The following is a 22,388-nucleotide window of genomic DNA, read 5'->3' as shown; positions in this document are numbered from 1 at the left end:
CACACACACACTCACACACAATAACTCTATTAATAAAATGCGTCAAACTCTTGTTTTAATAAAATTTTATTGCTTTCATTAATCCTGTTATTGAATCAACAACATTATTTTTAATTAAGATAATGCTGTTGATATATCATTTCTTTTCAGTAGAAATTACTTGCATTCTTATTAATTATGTATCATATATGATAAGTTAGTTAATAAATAATCTTAATTTAGCCATAGTGATAAAAGTGAAGGATATTTATTGACTCACCTACGTATATTATACCTTTATTTTATTCCATCATCAACACACATATTATTTGAATGATACGCGCCTTTTTATGATATTTCTCATTTCCAAAGAGTGTTCGCTTATTTAGACAAATGAACCGCTTTAGAAAAGGTTAAAAGCAGTTTGATTCTCTAAACCGGGCGACTTGTTTGCGCAATCGTAAACTCCTTGGCGGCCACTACACATCGCGGAATATTAGGTACGAATTACCACTTGCAATAACAGTAATCTTCATTCGTCGGCCGGCTTTTAGCCGTAAAACGCCGCGGAGAGTCCTTTGCGGTCGCCGGACTCTGTATTTACGTTGCGCTCCAAGCTCTCGCGGCTGCGAACCTTTCAATATAGAAAGATCTTCGTCGGCGGGGATTATCCGCACGCAACTCGTCGTTTCCACCGCAAGAGAGCCGATAACCACAAAGCAATAATTAATTACCGTCGGCACCGATACGCCGATTTATCGACGATTATTACCCGGCGAGTAGGAGCCCCGCATACACCTGCACGAGTCGAGCTACGCGCGCGTTTAACACTCCGCGAAGAAGTTATTTAACAACCGCGAGATCGAGTACATAAATTCTGAAACGGCCGATCGATATCGCTTCATTAATACAACTCGATGGGCGTAGCCGGAATTATGGTTACACCTGTGGCGAAGAACGTGAAGATGTTCGCACGATTCTTCGCGTGCGCGCGCGCGTTATGGGATAGTTATTCTTCAAAGTTGCATAAAGCATATTGTTTAATCCTTTCGAGCATGTTAAATGTTGTGCAAGCTAACAGAGTCTTTTCAATTTAATTCTCTACTCCTGCTTCTGTTCCTATCTTCTTTGCCAAATGCGTTCATTTCCAATATTAACCCTAAAACATATCACACTGGATAATTCATATAAATATAAATTTTTGTACAATTTTTTTAAATTTTCATTTAATGGTTTCTCCTTAATAACTTCACAATAGATCTCATTTCTCGGCACTACTCAGATACATTGCTGAAACTTTGAACTTTTGTTGAAGAAAACTTGTGAAAAATATTGATTGAAACCAGTTATGACTTCTCAAAGTTGTATGGGTCGCTCAGAATGTTTTAGGCAAAGACATAAATTATGAACTGCGCTATTCGTAAAATTGTTTGACAAAAATGAGGAATAAGATGCAAAGATGGCCAGTTTCTATCTCTTTCTATTTAACCAATCACAATATCTTAGAAAGAGAGGGAGATTGTTTCTTTCGTCCTCGTGTTTTTCTCATTTTTAATGAACACATTTTTTTTATATACTATTTAGATACGGATACTGCAGTCTATACTCTATTGACCGTATTCGTGATCAGACCTTATACTTAAGGCTTCCTTAAATTTATCTTTAGGTGTTCAGTAGCCAATCAAATAATTCGTAGAGCATCTGAAGATAAATTCAAGGAAGCCTTAAATATAAGGCCTGACTATGAATATGTCTTTAGTCTTAGGTTGATGTCGGAAGTGTTGTGTTTTAAGATCAATGTATAATAGTTAATGCGTTAATAAATTATTATTAATACCAATAAATTCTCTATTTTACTTTGTAATTCCAACGATTTTCATTTCTTCTCAACATCGACGCATTGAGATTAAAGAAGAACTTATTTGGAATATTGAGAATCGTGAGATTTTTTTCATTTTGTCGCGTGCATGCGTGAGCCCGACACTCGTCGATTAGAAACGATAATTATTGACGACGACGTGGCATCGCGAGACGCATTATTTCCCAGGAACATCGCGTGGCCTGAAATCGAGCGTGTTTCCTCGCTTAATTGCGGAGAGGCAGACGAGAGCAACAAGGGAAAGAGAGAATCGGCGTCCTCGGATATCCGTGATTAAGTTGCCAGCGAGGGTCGCGCGTCTTGACGCGATAAGAGCCTGGCATCAGGCGATACCTGCTGCGTCACGTCGATCGCGGACGTACCGAAGGAAGAACCTGTCGGGTTTTCGAGACGTCACCAACACAAATAAGCAACCGGCAGAAACCAGTGATTTTCACCGGTCGCGCACTGACGTTACGTAAAGCGATGCAATTAGCGACACGGCGCGGCGGTTCGATAAGTCGCGTAAACATCCCCTTTGCGTCAAACTGACACAGCAGACATTTTCATTTATAATTTCTGGCTTTGCATTAGTATGCAATAGATGAAGGAAAATCCAAAATTATAAAGGTTCTCGTAAGTCTGGCTTGCAAGTGAGTGAAGTCATGATTAGACAGTAAGCACTAAGCTGTGCCTTCAATGTATTGAATTTGATAGTACACAGAAAAAATGTTGTTTTATAACCAGAAATAATGATAATTTTCGCCCATTAATATATATGGTTGTGATAACCGAAGATGGCCATATTTTTATAGCCATAACCGTTAAGATATGCCAATCTTATGGTTATTACAATCGTACTATAATTCTTATATCCAAAAAATATATTGATGGGCGACTTTTGGTCGTGGCAAACGTAGCCGTTTTTTTCCGTGCATACTTATGGTTAAAAAAAAATTTCTTTAATTTGAACATCATTTCTTTGATTTAAACATTATTTTTTGAAATTAAATAAAAAAAATTTATTTAAACATTTCTTTGAATCGAAGAAACCTTTCTCTGGGTGTAATTGGGAAAATGTAGGTACGCAAGCGACTCTTGCAGACCCTTGATGTGTGGTCCATCATCCGCGTATTTTTATTCGACACGATCTACGGCCGTGTTAAACGACTGACGAAACGGATGACGAGCGCCGTGGTGGCCGAGTATCTGCCTCCTGGCGGCCGTGCTTCTCGTTTCTTGGCATATCTCGCAGCTTTACGGCACGCCGAGTGAATTACGATTGCGAATGCGAGCGCGGACGAAGCGGATCAAAGCGCTCGTGGGACAGATTGAAACGGGTCGTGAGCACGAACGACGATCTACGAGTCTTGCACTACGAGGGGAACAAACATCGCCCTCATCCCGTTTGATCCGATTGCGCGCGAACGAACTCGTTAGAATAGCTAAACATTGCCAAATTGATGTCTTCACTTTGCGTTTGACACCGTAACATGAACACTTGACTTAGCCGAATTGATTTTGTCAACCGTGTGTTCAACCGAATGTCTAAGAAATTTCACGGAAGGTACTAAGATTTAAATAGATATTTAAGTAAGTTAAATAATTAATTTTTGGTAGAAAATCGAAAACAAACGGGACGCTTCTCAAACAATTTAATTTTTCCAGATAAAAAGATAAAGAATAATACAAGTGGAAAATCTATCAATGTGTGAGTAACGTAAATAAAAAAAGTGAAGATTTTATTTGATTCATTTAGGTGCCTAATAATTCTTTCGTGAATTTTACAATTTCTAGTTTATGCGCGCAGATTTATCAATTTTGAGAAACACAGTTCTAAACTGAAATTGCAATACGTAATAGTACAAATTAAATTAACAAGCAATTTAATAATATTGGCACTAATGAGTATCTTAAAAAAAAAAAAATTTCTTAAGACAAAGTTTCTACTATTCGAGAAAATATTTATCACTCGGTGCTCTGAGAGTTAACAATGTAATTTAACAGCAGCAACGAGAGTGATATCATAAATATTTTCCAGCGGAAGTCTACGTCTGTTCGAGGAGACAAGTTTACGAGCAAGCACAGAGCGCGCGAATGAATTACGATCGTCACCGAAAATCGAAACATTCGCGACTGACGGGAATGCACGTTCCTTGGGTACACCAAAACAATTTTATTGAAGTATCTAAAAATTTAGCTAGTTTATTTAATTTAGCTAGATCTGGAAATAATTTTATTGGACCATCAAAATAATTACGTAGGAGTCTCAAACATAATGAGCAATACAGTAAGAAGTTTTAACATTCTGGTAAGCAGCTTGAGCGTGCAAATAAAATTATTTTAAGATCTGTAGTTATCTAAAAAAGGAATATATATATATATATATATGTATATCTAAATAAATTTAGACATTTTAAGATACTTATCAACATCAGATTATTAAGATCTCGCTAAGATGCCTATAAGCGTCAATATCATTAAATTGCTTGTCAATTTAATTTATGATATTACTACCCTAGTCCTGTTAGAATTACGTTTTAAGTTTAAAAATTAAATTCGGCATGCAGTTTGTAAGAATGGATACAATATATAAATTTATACTAAATTATTTAAGCACTTAAAGATTCAGCTTGATTGTTTAGAATCTTTATTTCCAATTTGTTGTATATTCATACTACGATCTTAAAAGATAGTTTGTTTAATATTTTAGTGGATTTTCATGGAATTTCATCAAACGTTTCACATATTTTCCAAATTTGTTCGAGTCAGAGAATCACACTGGTAAGGAAATTTAACCGTAAGAAAGTCAACTTGGGACATAAAGCTATGTCGCTCCTTCAAAAGTTTCTTTTCACTTTTCCTCCATTTCACTTTAATCTTGTTAACTTCACGGTGCGTTTTCTCAGTCACTCGAATGATCTGCAGACCCTGGATCTTTTTGAGTAGCTATATATTTTCCAAACTACTTGAAGGCTCCCACTTACGCTATTGTTTTGTCCTGCCAATGGCAGGACTATCTTGGAAGAAAGCGCATCACTCGTTGGCTATTGTCGCTAGTTAACAATTGCAACAATTGTCGATAAAATGTTTAGAGAATCCCGCAACTGGTCATTTCTACACAAAATTCTTTTATCGGTTCGTTTAATGAGTCCGTCAATAGACGGTTTTTGGTGAGTTTCATGAAAATCTATTTAGGTGTTCCAAAATTTACTGCCAGTACTGAAAACCTACAGTTCACGTAACGTAAACATAAATTTTCAGTACTGGCAGTAAATTTTGGAAGCCTTAGTTGACCATTTTGGACCAACTTTGGTATACTCTTTTTGGATACTTCGACAAAACCGTTCTTTCCATGCATATTATAAGGTTGTATGATATCGCGACCATTCTTCGAATTGCATTTTAATTTAGCGCCACCAATAACGGATCCTTCGTGCTAATAACATGAGCAGTGCCGCTCCTCCGCCCTTCTTCTTTCGAGGTCTAAATATCTAATTAAGATAGCGGAAAGCGTATTAAAAACGCTCTGTCAAGCGTCGCCAGAATTACGCCGACTCATCGATCCGTCATTAATGAAAAGTAAATTAGCGATATAAAATCGAGCGTGCGTGCGCGACCGTGCGAAGGAAAGGACTGTCGCGGAAGTCTCTGTTTGCCGAGCAACGAGGTAAATTGAGTATTGACGCGCCGTATCTGATCGCGCGATAGGAGGAACATCTTCAGATCGATCAATCAATCTGTCGACAGGTAATTAAAAACGGCACCTTGTTTGTTCGCGAAACGTAAATTAATCTGAGCGTGACGCGGTGCGTTCCTTCCTCGTTTTCATCGAAGATGACGTACTTTCGCGGTCGCATCCGACATGTACGCAAAAAATTGATTACGCCATTCGAGGCCATTCGACGTCTCACTTCGCGGCAACGTTCGCGAAACAATTTTTACAAAAAGAGAACGGGGTCTCGATAAATAATTATGACACAAGATAAAAAAATATGCAAATTAACGATACCAGTGGATATCTATCCGCTAGGAAGATATTAAGAAAAGTACTTAATAGATAAATTTGTATACGAATAGCTATACTAATTCGGAAAAAAAATTATACGAATATCTTGTATATTAAATCAATTAATACAAGATATTATCTTTCATTCAATTTCTTTCTCTATCTTAAAGGACCTAATTGCTGTAGCTTTCTTTTAAATGTAGAATCTATGTAAATAATTAATACATTATGTATGTACATTATATATTTTACATTTTCATAAATAAATTTTATAAATATATATAACGATATAAATAAAAAGCTCAGATTTCTATGATAAATTAAATTGATTTTAATCGCGTAACTTTTGGCAAACTTGTAACTAAAATGTACTTGATTCATGACCAATAAAGAGAATAGAAGTTTACATTTTATTGCGAATACATAGCTTGACACGCAATGTGTTAAAAGAAACTGTGATTTAAAAAAAATGCGAATATAATTGCATTTTAATATCACCTTATATACTATTGAGATCGAGGACATTTCATTACATTAGCCGACACAGTCAATTACGTTAATCATTGTGAAAATTGTTCACGCCAACATTAACGCCATGTTAAAACTAATCTCTTTTTGCCGTATATACAATCCTCTGCACATTTATAAAAAACCAGAAAAGATTTAAAATAAATTTTTCAAAATGGTTTGCTCTTTTAAAACAAAACAAATTCGCCTTCTGAAAGATCAAACTTCTGAAAATTTTTCCTGTGTGTTTTTTATCCATAATGCTTCTCGATTTAAAAATATTCGATTACAGTGATATCCCTTCGCATAAATATGAGACTTGACAATGGCTGAGAGATAACATTGTCGCCCAAGTCGGTACAAACCGCCAACACGCGAAAACGCAAAAGGAAACGCGATTGGCAAATTGAACGAGCTAGCCCACTGTGCCTCTCTCGTATTATATGCGTATCTCCTCGATATCACCGCGAAACGAGCGTCAGCGTGGCAGGAAGGCGCTAACAAATGTCGTTCGCGCCTCGTATTTCAAGCACTGTCATTTGTACGTTGCGCCGCGCTCTCGACAGAGGTAACGAAGTGACGATGACTTCGACGATTCCTTCGTTTTCTCTTCCCGCCTCTCGCTATTATGAAATTGAACCGGTCCTCTCCGCGGATTGTCCGCCGTAATCGCCGAGTCATTTAAACGAAATGCGTACGGTTTGCGCATGTCAAAATATATCACACGTCAAATAATTAAGTGGTTCTCGATGGTTGCATTGTATGAACCGATACTTACAGTGAATTCGGTCACATACATTACATTAGATTAGTGCATACTAAAAGTGTTATACATGAAATTAGGAAAATTAAATGTAAAAATATTTTAAACGATTAAATAATGAATTTATTTTATAGTGAGACATTTATAATGAATGTATTTTAAACGATTAAAATAAATTAAAATGATTAAATAATGATATTGTCACGTTACTTATTAGAATATACATGTATTACTCCATTGTCAAAGTTAATTATATTATTTAAATATTTTATATAAAGCAGTTTTTAATATGTACTAATAATAATTGTAGTAGGAGTGTGATTCATCATTAGATCGATGAAGTCGTAGTCGGTTTAACTTGTAAATCACTCGTTCTATTATTGTGCTACAATCAATATTTCGAGAGTTTGCATTAAAATATAATGTATATTCACGTACAGTTTCCCAAGCAGAACACTAGGCCGCGATAACGTAGCGATGATGTTAAAGTAACTGATTGGAAAGTAACTTTCAATAATCATTTTGGAGTCATTTTAATGCCATAATGACTATTTGTTCTGCTTCGTTCAATCTCCGTTATTCTTTTCTAATTATCATCTACATTTTACCGGTTACAGGAACTGGTGATGGATAGTCTAATCGTCGGTAAGATTCCGTGGGCAGGCAGAGAGAGGCAGTCTATGATTTCAGAGCGCACAAACCAATCGGTTTTACTCGAGTAAGAACGCAGCGTGTAATCGCGGCTGAACGAAGCATATCGTCATCGTTCGATGCTCGCCATTGCTTTCCACGAACGGTTTCCATACCCTGGAAAATCGGCCGATCGCCTGTCATTACCGGCAATTTGCAAAACTATCGGAACGGAGGAATGCGAATGTAATCTCGAGCTCCATCCACGCCTCTCTAATAACCGCGCTGTTACGTTGCGTTTCGCCTTTCGAAAACAACGTCGTCGCTCGTCCATCTCCACGCGAACGTTGTTGTAATGAGTGTAATATCAGCCGCGAACTCTTATCTAACGAACTAAATAATATCTGTGTGTGTACCGATGCGAATGGGGTAATAACACGTAGCGTATGTACATTTATCACGTATTCCCAGAGTATGACGACTTGTTTCCGTAATGTAACATAACGCGATATTCCGTAAATTAAAATACAATGATATAAAACGCAATTGTCTGCAAAATCTTACAAAACGATTTGCAATTCTTAATAGGATCACTGTCATCAGGTAAAATATCGTAATTTAATGTCTCGCGTGGCTGTCGATCATAGATTATTTCACGATATTTCACCGCCATTTTCACCGTTTCACATAAAAATTTAATTTCGACTATTCCGAGACTGTTGTTCACATTTCAGGTGTAAGTGGGAATCAAAAATAAATAATCGCTACCAAAATGGTAGCTATGAAGCATTAATTTGAATTTTGCACTATCTAAGAATCTTTTGATCAATAGAATTTTCAGTGCTTTCTAAATTCTTGGAGTGAATTTCATTCCAAAAGAATAAATTTTTGCTGTTATATGAGATTTACTTAAAAGAATTGAGAGAACAGCTTATATAATTTAAATAGGAAATAATATTTCAAAGAATTTGTTTTAAAATAACAAAAGGTTTTTCTGCTGAAAATGGCAGTGAAATAAAAGCCGATATTTTTAAAAGTAGTCATTGTTTCACTCCTATTTTTCTGTTTGGACTATTGTAAAAGTAACAGAGAAAATTCGCCGCCGTCTCCATAAAGTCAGAAAGCTTTGTTGTTCCTTTCATTTTAAAGACAAATGTGAAAAAATACTTTTACAAATTACATCAATAAGTCACTTAAGTTCTGTATTCGTATTATTTCGAGTTACAAATCCAAATTTGAACTCTATGGCTTCAAGAAACGGTGAATAGTATGGAGACAAATACATAGCTTAAATGTGAACGATAGAAAAGCAATTCTTTTTCTCATGTTTGTTTTTGAAATAAAAGAGGAACATAATTTTACATTCTGGCTTCATGGAGGCGGCAACAAACTGATGACTGATTTAAAATTGATGCCTTGATTCCTGGAAACTACCGGACACTTTAAGATTAATGACAGCTTGAAATTTGGTAGCCCTGATTTTCACGGACTGTCATGCATTTCTTTCATTCTGAGCACGTATAGTGTAATTCAGAGTGGTTCCCGATCGGAACTATTCAATTATTCCTTCGATTTCTGTTGTGTTTTCTAGGAAAAACAAAATTTTGATTGAATCTATTCCATGATACGTGCCTTCATGTTAAAAGATTTCTCACTATGCTATAAGTTTCCATCCTTTTGACAATCTTGCACACTTTCAAATGGTAATTTGTGGTCCCTGACGATAGCCCGAATCGATTTGCTGTCTTTAAGACAGCCGCAACGGCGATCCGAATGGCTTCAGGAAATCAGTTTTTGACATTTCTTGATATAAATGCTATGTTAAATTAGAAATTACTAGCAATGGTTAAATAAAATATATTTTTGAATATATACTTCAACATTTTGACTTTATAGTCCAAACAAGAAAATAGAAGCGTAGAAAATAGAAACAGTAGTGACTACTTACTTTTCAAAATATTCATTTTAATGCCATTTCTACAAAAATAACTTCTTGATTAATTTTAAAAAGGCAAACTTTTTAAATATTATTTCCCATTCATATTAAACTCCAGAGTGTTCTCTCGAATTGGTAAAAAGATTCGCAAATATAATAGTGCAAAATTCCGCATTACTGTTTCACAATGACTATTTTTTACTCCTATTGTACCACGTGATTTTCAAACAAAGATCGAACGCTGATTTACAACAAGAAGTGTCATGTTTAGTAAAATGTGTAAATTTAATTCTTGTATCATCATAGTTGGCGTTTATTAACGAAACGCGTTGATTCACGATAATGTATTTCGATGAAGAGAAGCGGGTCGCTGGGACCACCTCAGAGTGGAATCGTCGCACTCACTCTGAACGAAAGAATCGTCTTCGAAACCATTGCATTCGAGATGCCCGCTCGTGTCAACGATCGTTTAAGTATCCGGCGTGAACCAAGTGGGTGAACCACGAAGTGGGACAACATGAATAAGGGACACGGACTAGATAAATGTTGGCTGCATTTTTCGTTGCAGTCAACACTTCGTCTAGGCTCATATCAATCAGTTATTAATAAAGAGAATAAGAGATCATATATTCGCTTAAGACTCAAATTCAGATTTTATATTATTATATTATTTTAATTGTAAAATTATAATACACCATGAAGTGTAAAATTATAATCATTGCAATATTTATATTTTTCTGCTGTTCTAAAATAGAGAAAATTAGAAAATAATAAGATAAATCTCTCTAGTTATAACAATTGCTTACTAATAATTTTTTTTAATTATATTAGTAATATATTTTGCGAAGAGTTACGCATTGTAAGTTCTTACTATTCTTATACTTATAGTAATTTATTAATGTACTTATTATTAATATAACGAAATTTAAGTATCATTAATTAATGAATGATGTGTTAACTTTCGACTCAAAAGGCATGCGTACCTTTGTTTCTTTTCTTTTTTTAGCAAACATTTCACTTCACAAAGACTCTTCATACGTCGCCCCACCACCACCTGTTTCCTACTCAAATCAACTGATCCGACCGGTCGGAATCAGCCGGTCATAACTTCGCGCTCTCAGTCGAATAGCTTCCCGCTTAACTAAGTCATTGGCTATTTATTATGGTTGACACTCCGACGAAACTCTATATGTCTCCGTGACACTCTTTTATTTCGCCAAGCTCCGCGACCGGCTCGTGAAAACGAGCTACCGTTTATTCCCGCGTATCCCAGGGATACCTGGGGACCGTTTGGGAATTAACGTGTTCCCCGGACCAGCTTTGTTCGCGTCGTCCGCGAACCCGCTGAGTTTCAATCGAGAATTCGCGAGGTCCCGCACCTGCGCGCACGTGAAGAAATAAAAGGACAGGGGCTTAAAGGCTTGCGATTACTCAAAACGCAGGGCCTTCGAAGTTCTCGAAGTCCGTTCGAAATCGATTCGAAGAAACTCGTCGGCGAACTGCACGGTTTTAATTCTATTAAAATTCTTCACAACGCGCTCGCTAAATTTATGCCGGCCAAACAAGGAGTTTTATAACATATAATGGTTAACGCTCCAGATGAAATATAGCGTGTCACGTTGCGATTGACAATTCTACCACACAATAATGGTCCCTCGAAAAAGTCTCGTATTATTACCTTCTCACAATTCTAAGCATCACGCACACATTCAACGTAGAATCTCTTTAATTCTTTGTTACAGCAGAAAGAGGTACAGAAAGAGAGAGATAAATTATATTTATTACTAAATATATCAAAGAACTTGTTTTAATCAATTCTGTTTGCGATCGTGTGAGATAAAATCTTTAAAGAAATTTCCTGCTCTTCTGCTTCTTTCGAGTTTTATGTATAATATTATAGATCCGTTAATGCTTTGAATAAAAGGTAGAGTATCATATTGTAAAAATGTATTATTATTATTATTATTATTAATACGAAATTTTTTTCGAGGAACCACCATTTTGTGACAATCTTGTCAATCATAATGTAACAAAAGTAGAGATGATTCTACATTTCTAACATTACTCATTTAGCGTAGAATATTTTCATTTGTTCGTTGTATCAGGAAGAAGAGCAAAGTATAGAAAGAAAGAGATAAATTATATTCACAGCTAAATATACCAAAGTGGTTGTTCTAATCAATTCCGTTCGCGATCGCACGAGATAAAATATTTGAAGAAACTTCCTGCTTTTCTGCTTCTTACGACTTATCGGTTATCATGGCCACCGCATTGCGACTTCCCCAGGGGCGTGTACAACTATAAATTCACTTCTGAGTATACCACACGGTTCTCTCAACAACGGGAAAAGTATGGCGACGGCCCAGGCCCGAATTCGACCGTGCATCTCTCGCTGTATCGTGCTCATCGACCTCGGGCCAGTTCAGGCAAACTCAAACAAACTCTGGCGTTGAGATAACAATGTTAAGCGTTAAACGCGGCGCCGATAGCGCGTCGAGCTTAATCCCGCAGTTATGCCCGGTGGATACCGGTTTCCCCGCGGTACGTAACACACATCGGATTTAACGTAAATGTTCGACGGCCGATAGTAAAAATAAATCTCGCCTAACGGCCGTCGATTCCGTCGGTCGACGACACATGGTACTTTCCTCGTTTTAACATCTCATTTAAATTTCTCGCCCGCGAGGAGAACGAGCGAGCGAGCGAAGGTGCAAGAAAACAAACGTCGGCAAACAACGGCATCAAGCAGCATGAGGACCAACGTGAACAGATTTACATAAGGATCCAGCTATGGCGCATAAGCGTCTCTACCAAAGAAACGACCGATCTAACTTGCTATATTGTTTTCCAGAACTGATATTGGAAATTTTGATTGTTAAGAATCAAGTCGTATTCTCAAGTGATACAATAATTTATTCCAATAGCGCGGTTTGTCCTTTCGATGTAACACAAAGATTTGAGCGTGGACCGTAATCTTAGATTTAGAATAGAAGAATAGAAAACATATTTGGATCAATTATAGGCAACAAGCAAATACAATAATCAATATCTCAAAGTGTTTTATTTATTAAAAAATATTCTGGTTGTACTAATAAGAGATATAAACAAAACAAATTTTCAGCATGTAAGATAATGTAAGAGAATTATGTATCGTAATTGAATTATCTTGACTTAAGTTGAAATTTAAGTATAAATGTCCAATTTATACTTTTTTTGCTGAATATACTAAAATTCTAATCAATACAACAAGACTTTTTATCAGTGCAGATAAATTTTAATTTCTGCGTTAATTTTCATGATAAAAATCAATTTTAAATGTATATCTATATTGTTTCTTATTCTCTTAATTAAAGAAAGAAAAGAACAAGCACATACAGTTCCTTTCTTTCTCTTGTTCGTTGAAAGGAAATTTTTCCTCTGATTTACACGACGAATATCGATCTCAATGGAAGAAGTTCACCGCGACCAAGTTTTACGGCACGATGAAGTTCGCGGGATCGCAGATTTACTTCGCACACCCTCTCGGCGCGTCCGTGCACACGCCCGTATACGCGTCCGCATTTGCCTGTGTCCGCCGGAGGAGAGCCCGATTCATGCCGCCGTTTGCCGGAGTTTATTTGGAAATGGCGGCCCGTTTCCGTGGGTGAATTGCAGCGAGTCCGACCGTAAATTTCGCGTCGCGTAGGATCTTCGTGGGCGATTATTCGCCGCAGGCGTCCAAGATACGCGATGATGAAACCGAACACCATCGGGTCTCGTTCGGACGTCTGGCTGGGCCTGGAGAGCGGCCACGGCCGTTTCCAGAATTCCGATAGGACACCTCACCTGGCCGAGCCAATACGGCGTGGTGTACAACGGGTTTTTTTTCGGGCCTCACCTCAGTCGGGTCCCTACTCACCACTACGTATTTCACTACGCACCATCGAAATGTCAATTACGCCCTTCCGGTAGCTGGTACCGTAAAACAAGATAAGTATAGGATAATTTGTCAAATCTATCTAAAAAATTGACCGTAATATTTATGGATCGATTAAATCCTGTAAAACGAATTGTCTCAGAAACACTTCTGTAATGTCGATATGTAAATTTGACAGTGAGAGAAAAAAACAGTTGCAATTAGCATAATTTAAGTATAATTTATAGTCATTTAAATTTTTAGTGCCAACTATATATTTTTGTATATAATTATAAATATAATTATTATTATTAACATTATAGTAGTACTAACTATAAAAATGAAATTTCTAACCATAATTATTGTATCATATAATTATAATTACAAATATCAAGTACTTTTTTCTTAATGTCTGTTCAAGAATAAAGTGTGACAAAATATTGCAAGCGTAACTCTCACATTTGCTGATATGATCTATAAATTGTTATAAATTATATACGAAAAAAAAAACAATTTTACTAAAATATTTAAAAATTTAGTAAGAGATTTGAAAATAATTTTGTTTAGGCCATCCAAATTATGAATTTACTGGAATGTTAAAACTTGTTGCAACATTGTCATCAATGTTTAAACGTTTTTAATAATTATTTTAATGATCTAATAAAATTATTTTTACATCTGGTTCAATTTTTAAATACTTCAGCAAAATTCTTCCCGTGTATGTATATATATATATATATATATATATATATATATATTTTATGGATGTATTTATAAATGTGAAATATAAATATACATATATATGTCTTCCCTTCTTCATAGCCGCGCGGTATTCCTACTCGTCACGAGGAGTGAATAGGATCGATTTTCGAAGATCTAGTATCAATAAAGCTAAATTTAAGTATTACTAGTCACGACTCGAATTTCATTGACGTGTAACGAACGTTAAATAATTCATTAGCGCAGCAGCAACAATTTATGCGCGAGAATTAAGTAATTTCGGATCTTGTTTCTCCTGCCGTTTCGCTTAATGGACCAGGCAGCTCGAAGCTCGACGCCGGTCGATTAATCGAAAATTTGTGATTCTAAGTAAAATCCACGCTTGACATGAGAGTAACATTCTCAATTAGGCGTGACACATGTTTTTGAATAATGCAGTGTTTCTTATCTCACACGAAAGTAAATTCTGCCTAAGTTTCCGTAGTTAATACCCGATGAAGTCTACTTCAATAGTGAATCACGGCGGATTGGCGGAATTATCTTTCACCTATCACGATGTAAAAACTAACAGACACGCGCGAATATAAATTGTTGAAATAGGAATGTATACCTCGCCCACATATCTGAATTGATTATTTCGACAAGATAACACTTGCTGAAAAGCAAATTTACAAAAAGAGAGAATCTTGCTTATTTGAAAAGATCTAAACATTTTCTCAAGCTTCTAGAAATGTGAAACAGACATTTTAATGATATTTTTTAAATTCTGTATTCTCTATTTTGTATTTTATTAAACTCTGTTCTTCTATATAAACAAATTTTATATTTGTTAAACACGTTGCATTTTCGAATAAATTTATTTATTCGTTTTCATTATCAACCCACTCATGAAATAATCTGGTCAGTTGTTCTCATTTATTCGCCTAGCATAATTGATTTACATTGAAACAAATTACAATAGGTATTTTGGATACCATTGTCGTGCAAATGAGTTTCTAAAGCGACGAAATGCTGCAGCCGCGCTGCTCATCTCACGCATAAAATATTCGCGGCTGATTATTTCACGAGAACAAATTTCGACGATTTAGATGATCGTATTGTTTACCATTCCATTCACGCCGGTGCGCGTTAAATAATTCATTAATGCCGATATAATTTACGGTCGTTATTCGGACCACTAAAACATTGGCGTCGAATTTGCTACAATCTCCATTATCAGATGCATAATCAGATATTCTATGAACGATTTTCGAAAGGAACGTTCCGAAAATATCGCTATGACGCGCCAAACTTCCATTAAGTTAATTGCAGGAAAATCCAAAGTATCAATTTATAAAATACCTTGTTATAAACACATGTATTCCTTTTTGCGCACCGGATAATTAAAAACATTACAAATTTATTTATATTACAATTACATCACATTATTTATATCACATAAAATATTTTAATAAATTTCTAATATGTATGAAATATTTATATTGTCATTAATATTTGTAATTTAAAATTATTAAATATACTCAATGTTATCCATTTTATTAATTGTAAGTAATTAATCAAGCAAATTATATATCATAGCATAATTCTGGCAATAATAAATAATCGTAATAATAAATAATCACAAATTTCCCAAAGTGAAATTAGTGGGATTATATTCTTATAAATTCAATAGTAAAAATTATCACAATTAAATTAAAGAGTTCTTTTTGTTGTTCAAAAAATAATTAATTTTCTTGACAAAAAATTTTGATTATATTGCTTGAATGAATAATTCAGATCTGTTCATAATGCAAGACAAAATGCAATCGTTAATTACTTTAAAAAAATGTTCGCACATATACAATAATAATAATAATTCTTATTACTTTTATTACGACGATAATAATTTCTTTATCATGTACAGTAATTTCCGTATCTATCGAGCGACTCTCTAGTAGCTATTTAGGTCAATTTACCTTCCATTTACGAGATATAGCCATCTAAATGTGCGCGACGGATTATGGAGTGACTTTACCGCGCGAATCCCCGCTCCGGACGCCTTTTTCGGTCGTTAAAAGAAACGAAAGTGACGGGCCATTATCCCGTTTCCCCACAAAAACGATCCGCTTTCGTCCCCAGCTACGAGCCGCGGCCCTCGCCGGTCATTTATCTCGATAATGACAGTTCGGAACAATTTCTATATTAGAGGGCCTCATTAGAACGCCGCGCCAGCTTGTAATTTACCTCGTCGACATTTTTATGTTCGCAAATGCGTGAATTAAAACGCGATGGCAAGCATGTTCCTACACTCGTCGCGCCTTAGTAACACTCAAGTCTTTGCTTAACGAATATCTTTTTTTTTAAAGAAGATTCTGAATGTTGGCAGATGTTTTGAACAGATATAAAACAGCGAAATGATTGTCACAACAGTAGCTTCTGCTATAATTAAAAAAAATTATTTTGATGAAGTCTAATGATATCTAAAAATTTAGCAAATATAAAACTGCAAATAATTTTATTGGATCAAATTAATTACGTAGAACGGTCAAACTGATTGCTACAATATCAAAACTTTTTGCAGAATTGTTCATTATATTTAAGTTTCTCACATAATTATTTTGATGGTCCAACAATCATAAAATCGCTATGATTATTAAGCGGAATTACAAATAAAAAATTTATTAAATTTGCAATATTAGAGAAAGACTTATGATGCCAAATCTATATACTAAAATACAATTTTGCTAAGGTATTTAAAAATTTAAGTAGATATATACTGAGAGAAAAGTATTTGGTATTTGTGTATAACCATAATAGCATGTTATAATAATCGATATAGTATTTATTAATAAAAATCTAATTAAATTGTACTAAAATGTATCACATCACAATTGTTACATAATTATTTTATCGTCCATACTCGCAGTAATTATTACGCAGCAGCGCTTCAACAAGATATTATCGGCGTAATATTAGCTATATTAAAATTTGTGTGATAACATCGAAAGGGATAGGGGCTTTATACAATTCACAATACAATTGACAATTGTCAGCTCACAGGTAATCATAGTCCACGTTTCGACGTGCGTCATCGGCGCTTCCGGAATTAATACTTAAACGCGAGAAGACGTCAAGCGGAAAACTTTCCGCGCAATTCACGCTCCGTCGAGGAGGTTGTCGTTGTATTTTATTTCTCAGCACAAAAAAAACATCTCGTACATTTCTCAAGAGCTTCGCTGACAACTATTATAAGCGTTTGAAAAATTCATTATAGTTATTGATTTCGACAGTACATACAAAAATATTATACGCTATAATTCCAAAATATATTCTCTTTTTTCAGCTAAATGGGAAAAAGTTTAAAAACTGAAGGAGAAAAACTTTCTTTATTTCAGAACAGATTATTTACACTATTATTGTATTAGGTAATTATTATACATAACTTATCATTCATGAATAATCTGATATTATTTATGAATAACAAGTTATTTTATGTAATTACCCAATAATAATATAAATATGCGTGAATTTTATATAATGATGTTAAAGTACTTAAACTTTGCACACAGTTTTTCTACGTTCCATATATATCTTGCAATTGCATCGTCGTCACTCATTCGCACGTGATGGTGTCGTTCCAAAAGAATTGGAATATCACCAATACGCGATAAACGTTAAAATGGTCGAAAATTAATTGTGAAGTTTTTAACGGAGCAATAAAAATAATGAGCCATGACGGCGGACAGGTAGGCCGGGGATACGACGCAAAAATCGCGCGATAGACTGGCCGCTCCATTTTCGTCGGAAATGGCCGCATTAAACGTTATGGATGGCCGTACCGAAAGGGGTGAGCGATTTTTCTTCGAGTTAATGCGCCACGGTAAGAAAGGTGCGCCGCGCGAAGAGAGTTATGACTCGCACAATATCATACCGGAGCGGCGACGATGCGCCCGCGAGAAACGCGATAACAATAAATGTAATAGTGTAAAGAAGCTGGCCGTTAATGAACAACGATCTCGCCAATCTCAAATACGTCACAAGAATTCAAGTACACTGTTAAATTTTATGGGGTCAAATTAATTTAATGTGAGTCGCCACTGCTCCTACTCAATAATATCGTTATTTTTTACTAAAACAATGGTTATATTTGACACTATACAGTATATTAATTTAATATTATACAGTGTCAAATTCAATTATCATTTTAATAAAAAATAACGATATTATTTAGTAGGAGCAATGGCTACTCAAATTAAATTAAATTTGACACTATAGATTTAACAGTGTATTAGCGATAAGTGTTTTAGATCGAAGAATTCGTAAACGACAATTCGTCGCGACAATAAATGACATTCCAATTAAATATAAATTCTATTTATATACAATTCAAAACATTATTATAAAACATCATGTTATAAGATGTTCTGTTATCAATATAATGCGTTTAATAAATAGATACATGAAACATTACGGAACAAATTGTAAAACCAGAATAGTGAATAAAAATGAAATATCGAAAATTAAGATATTAATCGGTTTCACAAATTTACTTTTGAGAAAATCTAGTTTTTACTTTTGACGAGCACGCGCGTATTTTTCTTTAAAATATTCTCTAACAATAAATTAATTAAAGTTAAAATTGCGACATTAATTGTAGCGACACAGAAGAGTAATCGCGCGTTGATACACCGACGTGAAATGTCAATTACGCGACTGTCGACTAACGACTCTCCGCGAGCCAAGAAAACGACACGAATTTATATCAAGTGATTTTTCCGTGAAATAAATGTGCTCGAATTTAGAGTTAATATTATACTGAAATATAATCTGCATGATCATATTTAACACTTAGAATCCTCGGAGCAAATTGCAGTTTTGCAATGAATGAAAACATTTTACTCATTATTTTAATGGATATCAAATATAGTATGTATATGCCAAACGAAATCGTAAGATATGTAATTCAGCTGCAAAAAATTATTTATGTCTTAATCTTCTTTATTTCTTAATGTTCGTGGCCAATAATCATTATACATACTCTCACAAAAATAATGATGTCGAAATATCTAAAAATTTAGCTATAGATACAGATCTGAAAATAATTTTGAACCATCAAAATAATTACGTAGAAAAGTCAAGCATGATGAACAAATGTTGCAAAAAGTTTTGACATTCTAGCAACCAATTTAAGCGTGCTACATATTTATTTTGATGGTCCAACAAAATTATTTTCAGATCTGTATTTAGTTAAATTTTTAAATACTTCAACAATTAAAATCGTTCTGTTCTTATTAAAATCTATTACATATCTCATTGTGTAATTAAGAGAAAAAATATTACTTATTGGAGTAATACAAGAGTTAACAATGAAATATGAAATATTCAGCACGTGACATGTAACACACGACTTATCATTTATTTAAACAAAAGGAAGATATTTAATGATTCACGTAACAGGAACGATGCAACAGATACGTTGCATCGAGGCTTTCGAAACTAATTAATTTTTATCGGTAAAGTACGCGTAATTATGACGCTCGTAAAGTTTACACGGATGTTACAAACCATACGATCGATTGCGAAAGGATTTCATGAAGATTTCAGAAAGTAAATCTGTAGTAATATGCAACAATGGTTTGCGTTTTTATGAAGAAACTATGCTCACACGATAAATCATAATAATTTTGGTTTAAAATAAAAATGTGTAAAGATATATATAATGTTCTATAAGTTTCATACAACTTCAATGAAAACCATATAAAAGAATTCTTTAAAAAGTTAAATATATATTTATGAAAAATTGTTAGCAAGGTATGCAATTTATTAATTTAATGTAGACCTATCAATCAAAGCAATGTTAATTGGAGAAATAGAATATATAAACATATAAAGTATATTAGAAAACACAGAAGCTATAATAAGAAAATATAATATAAAAAAGCCATTCAACGGATGACAACCTATAGAACTGCCACAAATTCCTCGTCCTAAAATTCCATAACTCTTCCCTGATTTCCAAATAAAATGTCATGATTTTCTCTGAATTTGAATTTTTTTGTATTTTCTTGATCTAGAAATCATTAAATATTTTATTGAGAGAGCAATTTAACATGACAATGTAAATTACTATTAATGTTGCTGACACTGCTTGCATTCAATTGTTAAGGTGGTAGTTCCAAAACTACATAGGTGCAATAATTTGCGCATATTAAACTTCTTTAAAACCACGAATTTTATTTGCCAAAAAATTCCTTGACTTTTCCCTGATTTCTCCGTTATCAGTTTCCCTCACAATTGATTTTTCCCTTTGATAAAGAAAATTTAAGAAAATTATTCAAAACGTTTACTTTAAGCGGGCGTCTCACTAACAAAGACAATAAAATTATTTTAGCTTTAGTTATAATCTCCCTATATTCTGTACTTAACAATGCGCTTTTAACGATAAACCACCTTCCAATTCTAATTTTATTTTATTACTGGTGTCTTTCACATGTTTTACAAAACACTTCAATTCGTCACATTAAGAAGGTCTATTGTTGAGATTTAATCCCAAAGACCATCCATTGAAAAGACTCACCGTGTTGATGCAACTTTCCACCTCCGACGGCCTGCTGTTGCGAATGTTTATGATGGTGCGGTTGTTGCGGTTGCTGCTGCTGCTGCTGCTGCTGCTGCTGCTGTTGCTGCTGCTGCTGTTGCTGCTGCTGTTGCTGCTGCTGCTGCTGCTGCTGCTGACGCGAGTCTCGCGCCATGATCGCAGCGATGCTGAAGTCGGTTGCGCATTGACGATTTGAGTTACAATTGTTATTGAGATTATTCAGGAGACTGCTGTTCGGCGACGGGCTCGAGCTCTCGTCACCGTCATCGCCGGCACACCCGGATAGCCCGGTAGGTACCGCGGAGGTGGCGGTGCCCTCGCCCTGCATCTTCCTGCCCAGGTAGAGGTGATGTCGAGATTCCTCGTCGTCCTCCTCCCCCCCCCCCCCCCCCCCCCCCCCCCCCCCCCCCCGCCGCCACCGTCGCCGAACGAGGTCAGTGTCAGTCCGTTTCTCTTCCTACCGGCGAGGCCTCGCGACTCCAGCAACATCACCTCGCGCGCTGCTTCCTGAGCCACGTGGGGTCTACCGACAAACTAGTCAGAGAGCGTTTCAGGGCGGATCCGCTTGACGCCGTGACGCTACGGGCGTCGTGCGTCAGAACGATGCCGATTCTGATAATTGCTGTCCGGAAGACCGTATGTGCTTCTATCCTCGATACGCGAGTACCGCTGAAGCGGCATCAGCATCCTCTTCTACAATCGTGCAAATCAACTCCGAGTCCTCGCTGTCGACATACGCGCGTGTATCGCGTGCGAGGAGATGACAGAGCACGTGCGTGCGAAGGAACGAAAAACCTACGAACGAAATCGGGCACGGAGTGGTCGATTACTATCGCCGCGTTCGTTGCATGGCCGGTGGAGTACGGTACAGTAAAACGTTGTAACTGATCAGAGTCCTTACTGGGGCAGCGATAAAAATCGGAGCACAACACTAGAACTACGCCAAATAGCTAGCCGTGATGTTTAGCGATCGGCGATCGGTAGTGAATGTGATCCGAAGTAAATGACGCCGGCCAAATGTTGGCCGGAGTAGCACTCCGTTAACAGCGTGGGGACTCGAGGAAAAGTTACGTCGTCGCAAAGACACCAATTCGCTTCTCTTTCGCACGCGTGAAAAAGCGGAGCTGCTTGATGTATCGTTTACACTCCCAGGCCGAGCGAGCGAAACGAGCAGGGAACGACAGACCGACCGGTTGCCCGACAGACTGACCCGCGCCACTGCCGGTCGCCTCTTCGTTCCGACCCCCATCCCCGCCAATACGATTGAGCTCGGTCAGACGAGCTAAAGGGACGGTACAACGTGAGCGGGAATGAGAGGAGAAAATACCCAGCGGGTGTTCAATGGGCGGTTCCTTGGCATGCTCCTCCTCCGCGATCAGCACCCGGCTCCGCCTGCAGGCTCTCTCCCGTGCGAAGCCCACCTCGAGGTTCGCTTAAACGTTATTACCGCGTCGTTCTTCCTCTCGTTTCTACTCGTCCCTCTCTTTCTCTCGCGCCCATGTCAAACTGGAACT

At 36.2% G+C, this 22,388-nt stretch overlaps 1 protein-coding gene across 1 annotated transcript in view; it reads right to left on the bottom strand.

The window, feature by feature from the left end:
* LOC108757582 (T-box transcription factor TBX20) overlaps positions 1 to 21,600 on the bottom strand; it is a 55,076-nt gene extending 33,476 nt beyond the window's left edge. Inside the window, 2 exon segments of the mRNA XM_018502043.1 lie at positions 20,854 to 21,252; positions 21,255 to 21,600. Of these exon segments, the coding sequence (XP_018357545.1) occupies positions 20,854 to 21,252; positions 21,255 to 21,363 (508 nt within the window). The 5' untranslated portion in view covers positions 21,364 to 21,600.
* Positions 21,601 to 22,388: the final 788 nt, after the last annotated feature.

Source organism: Trachymyrmex cornetzi, unplaced genomic scaffold (genome assembly GCF_001594075.2).
Source record: "Trachymyrmex cornetzi isolate Tcor2-1 unplaced genomic scaffold, Tcor1.1 scaffold147, whole genome shotgun sequence".
NCBI lineage: Eukaryota > Metazoa > Arthropoda > Insecta > Hymenoptera > Formicidae > Trachymyrmex > Trachymyrmex cornetzi.
Note: the sequence above shows the minus strand (reverse complement) of the source record. Positions and strands in the feature narration are given on the sequence as shown.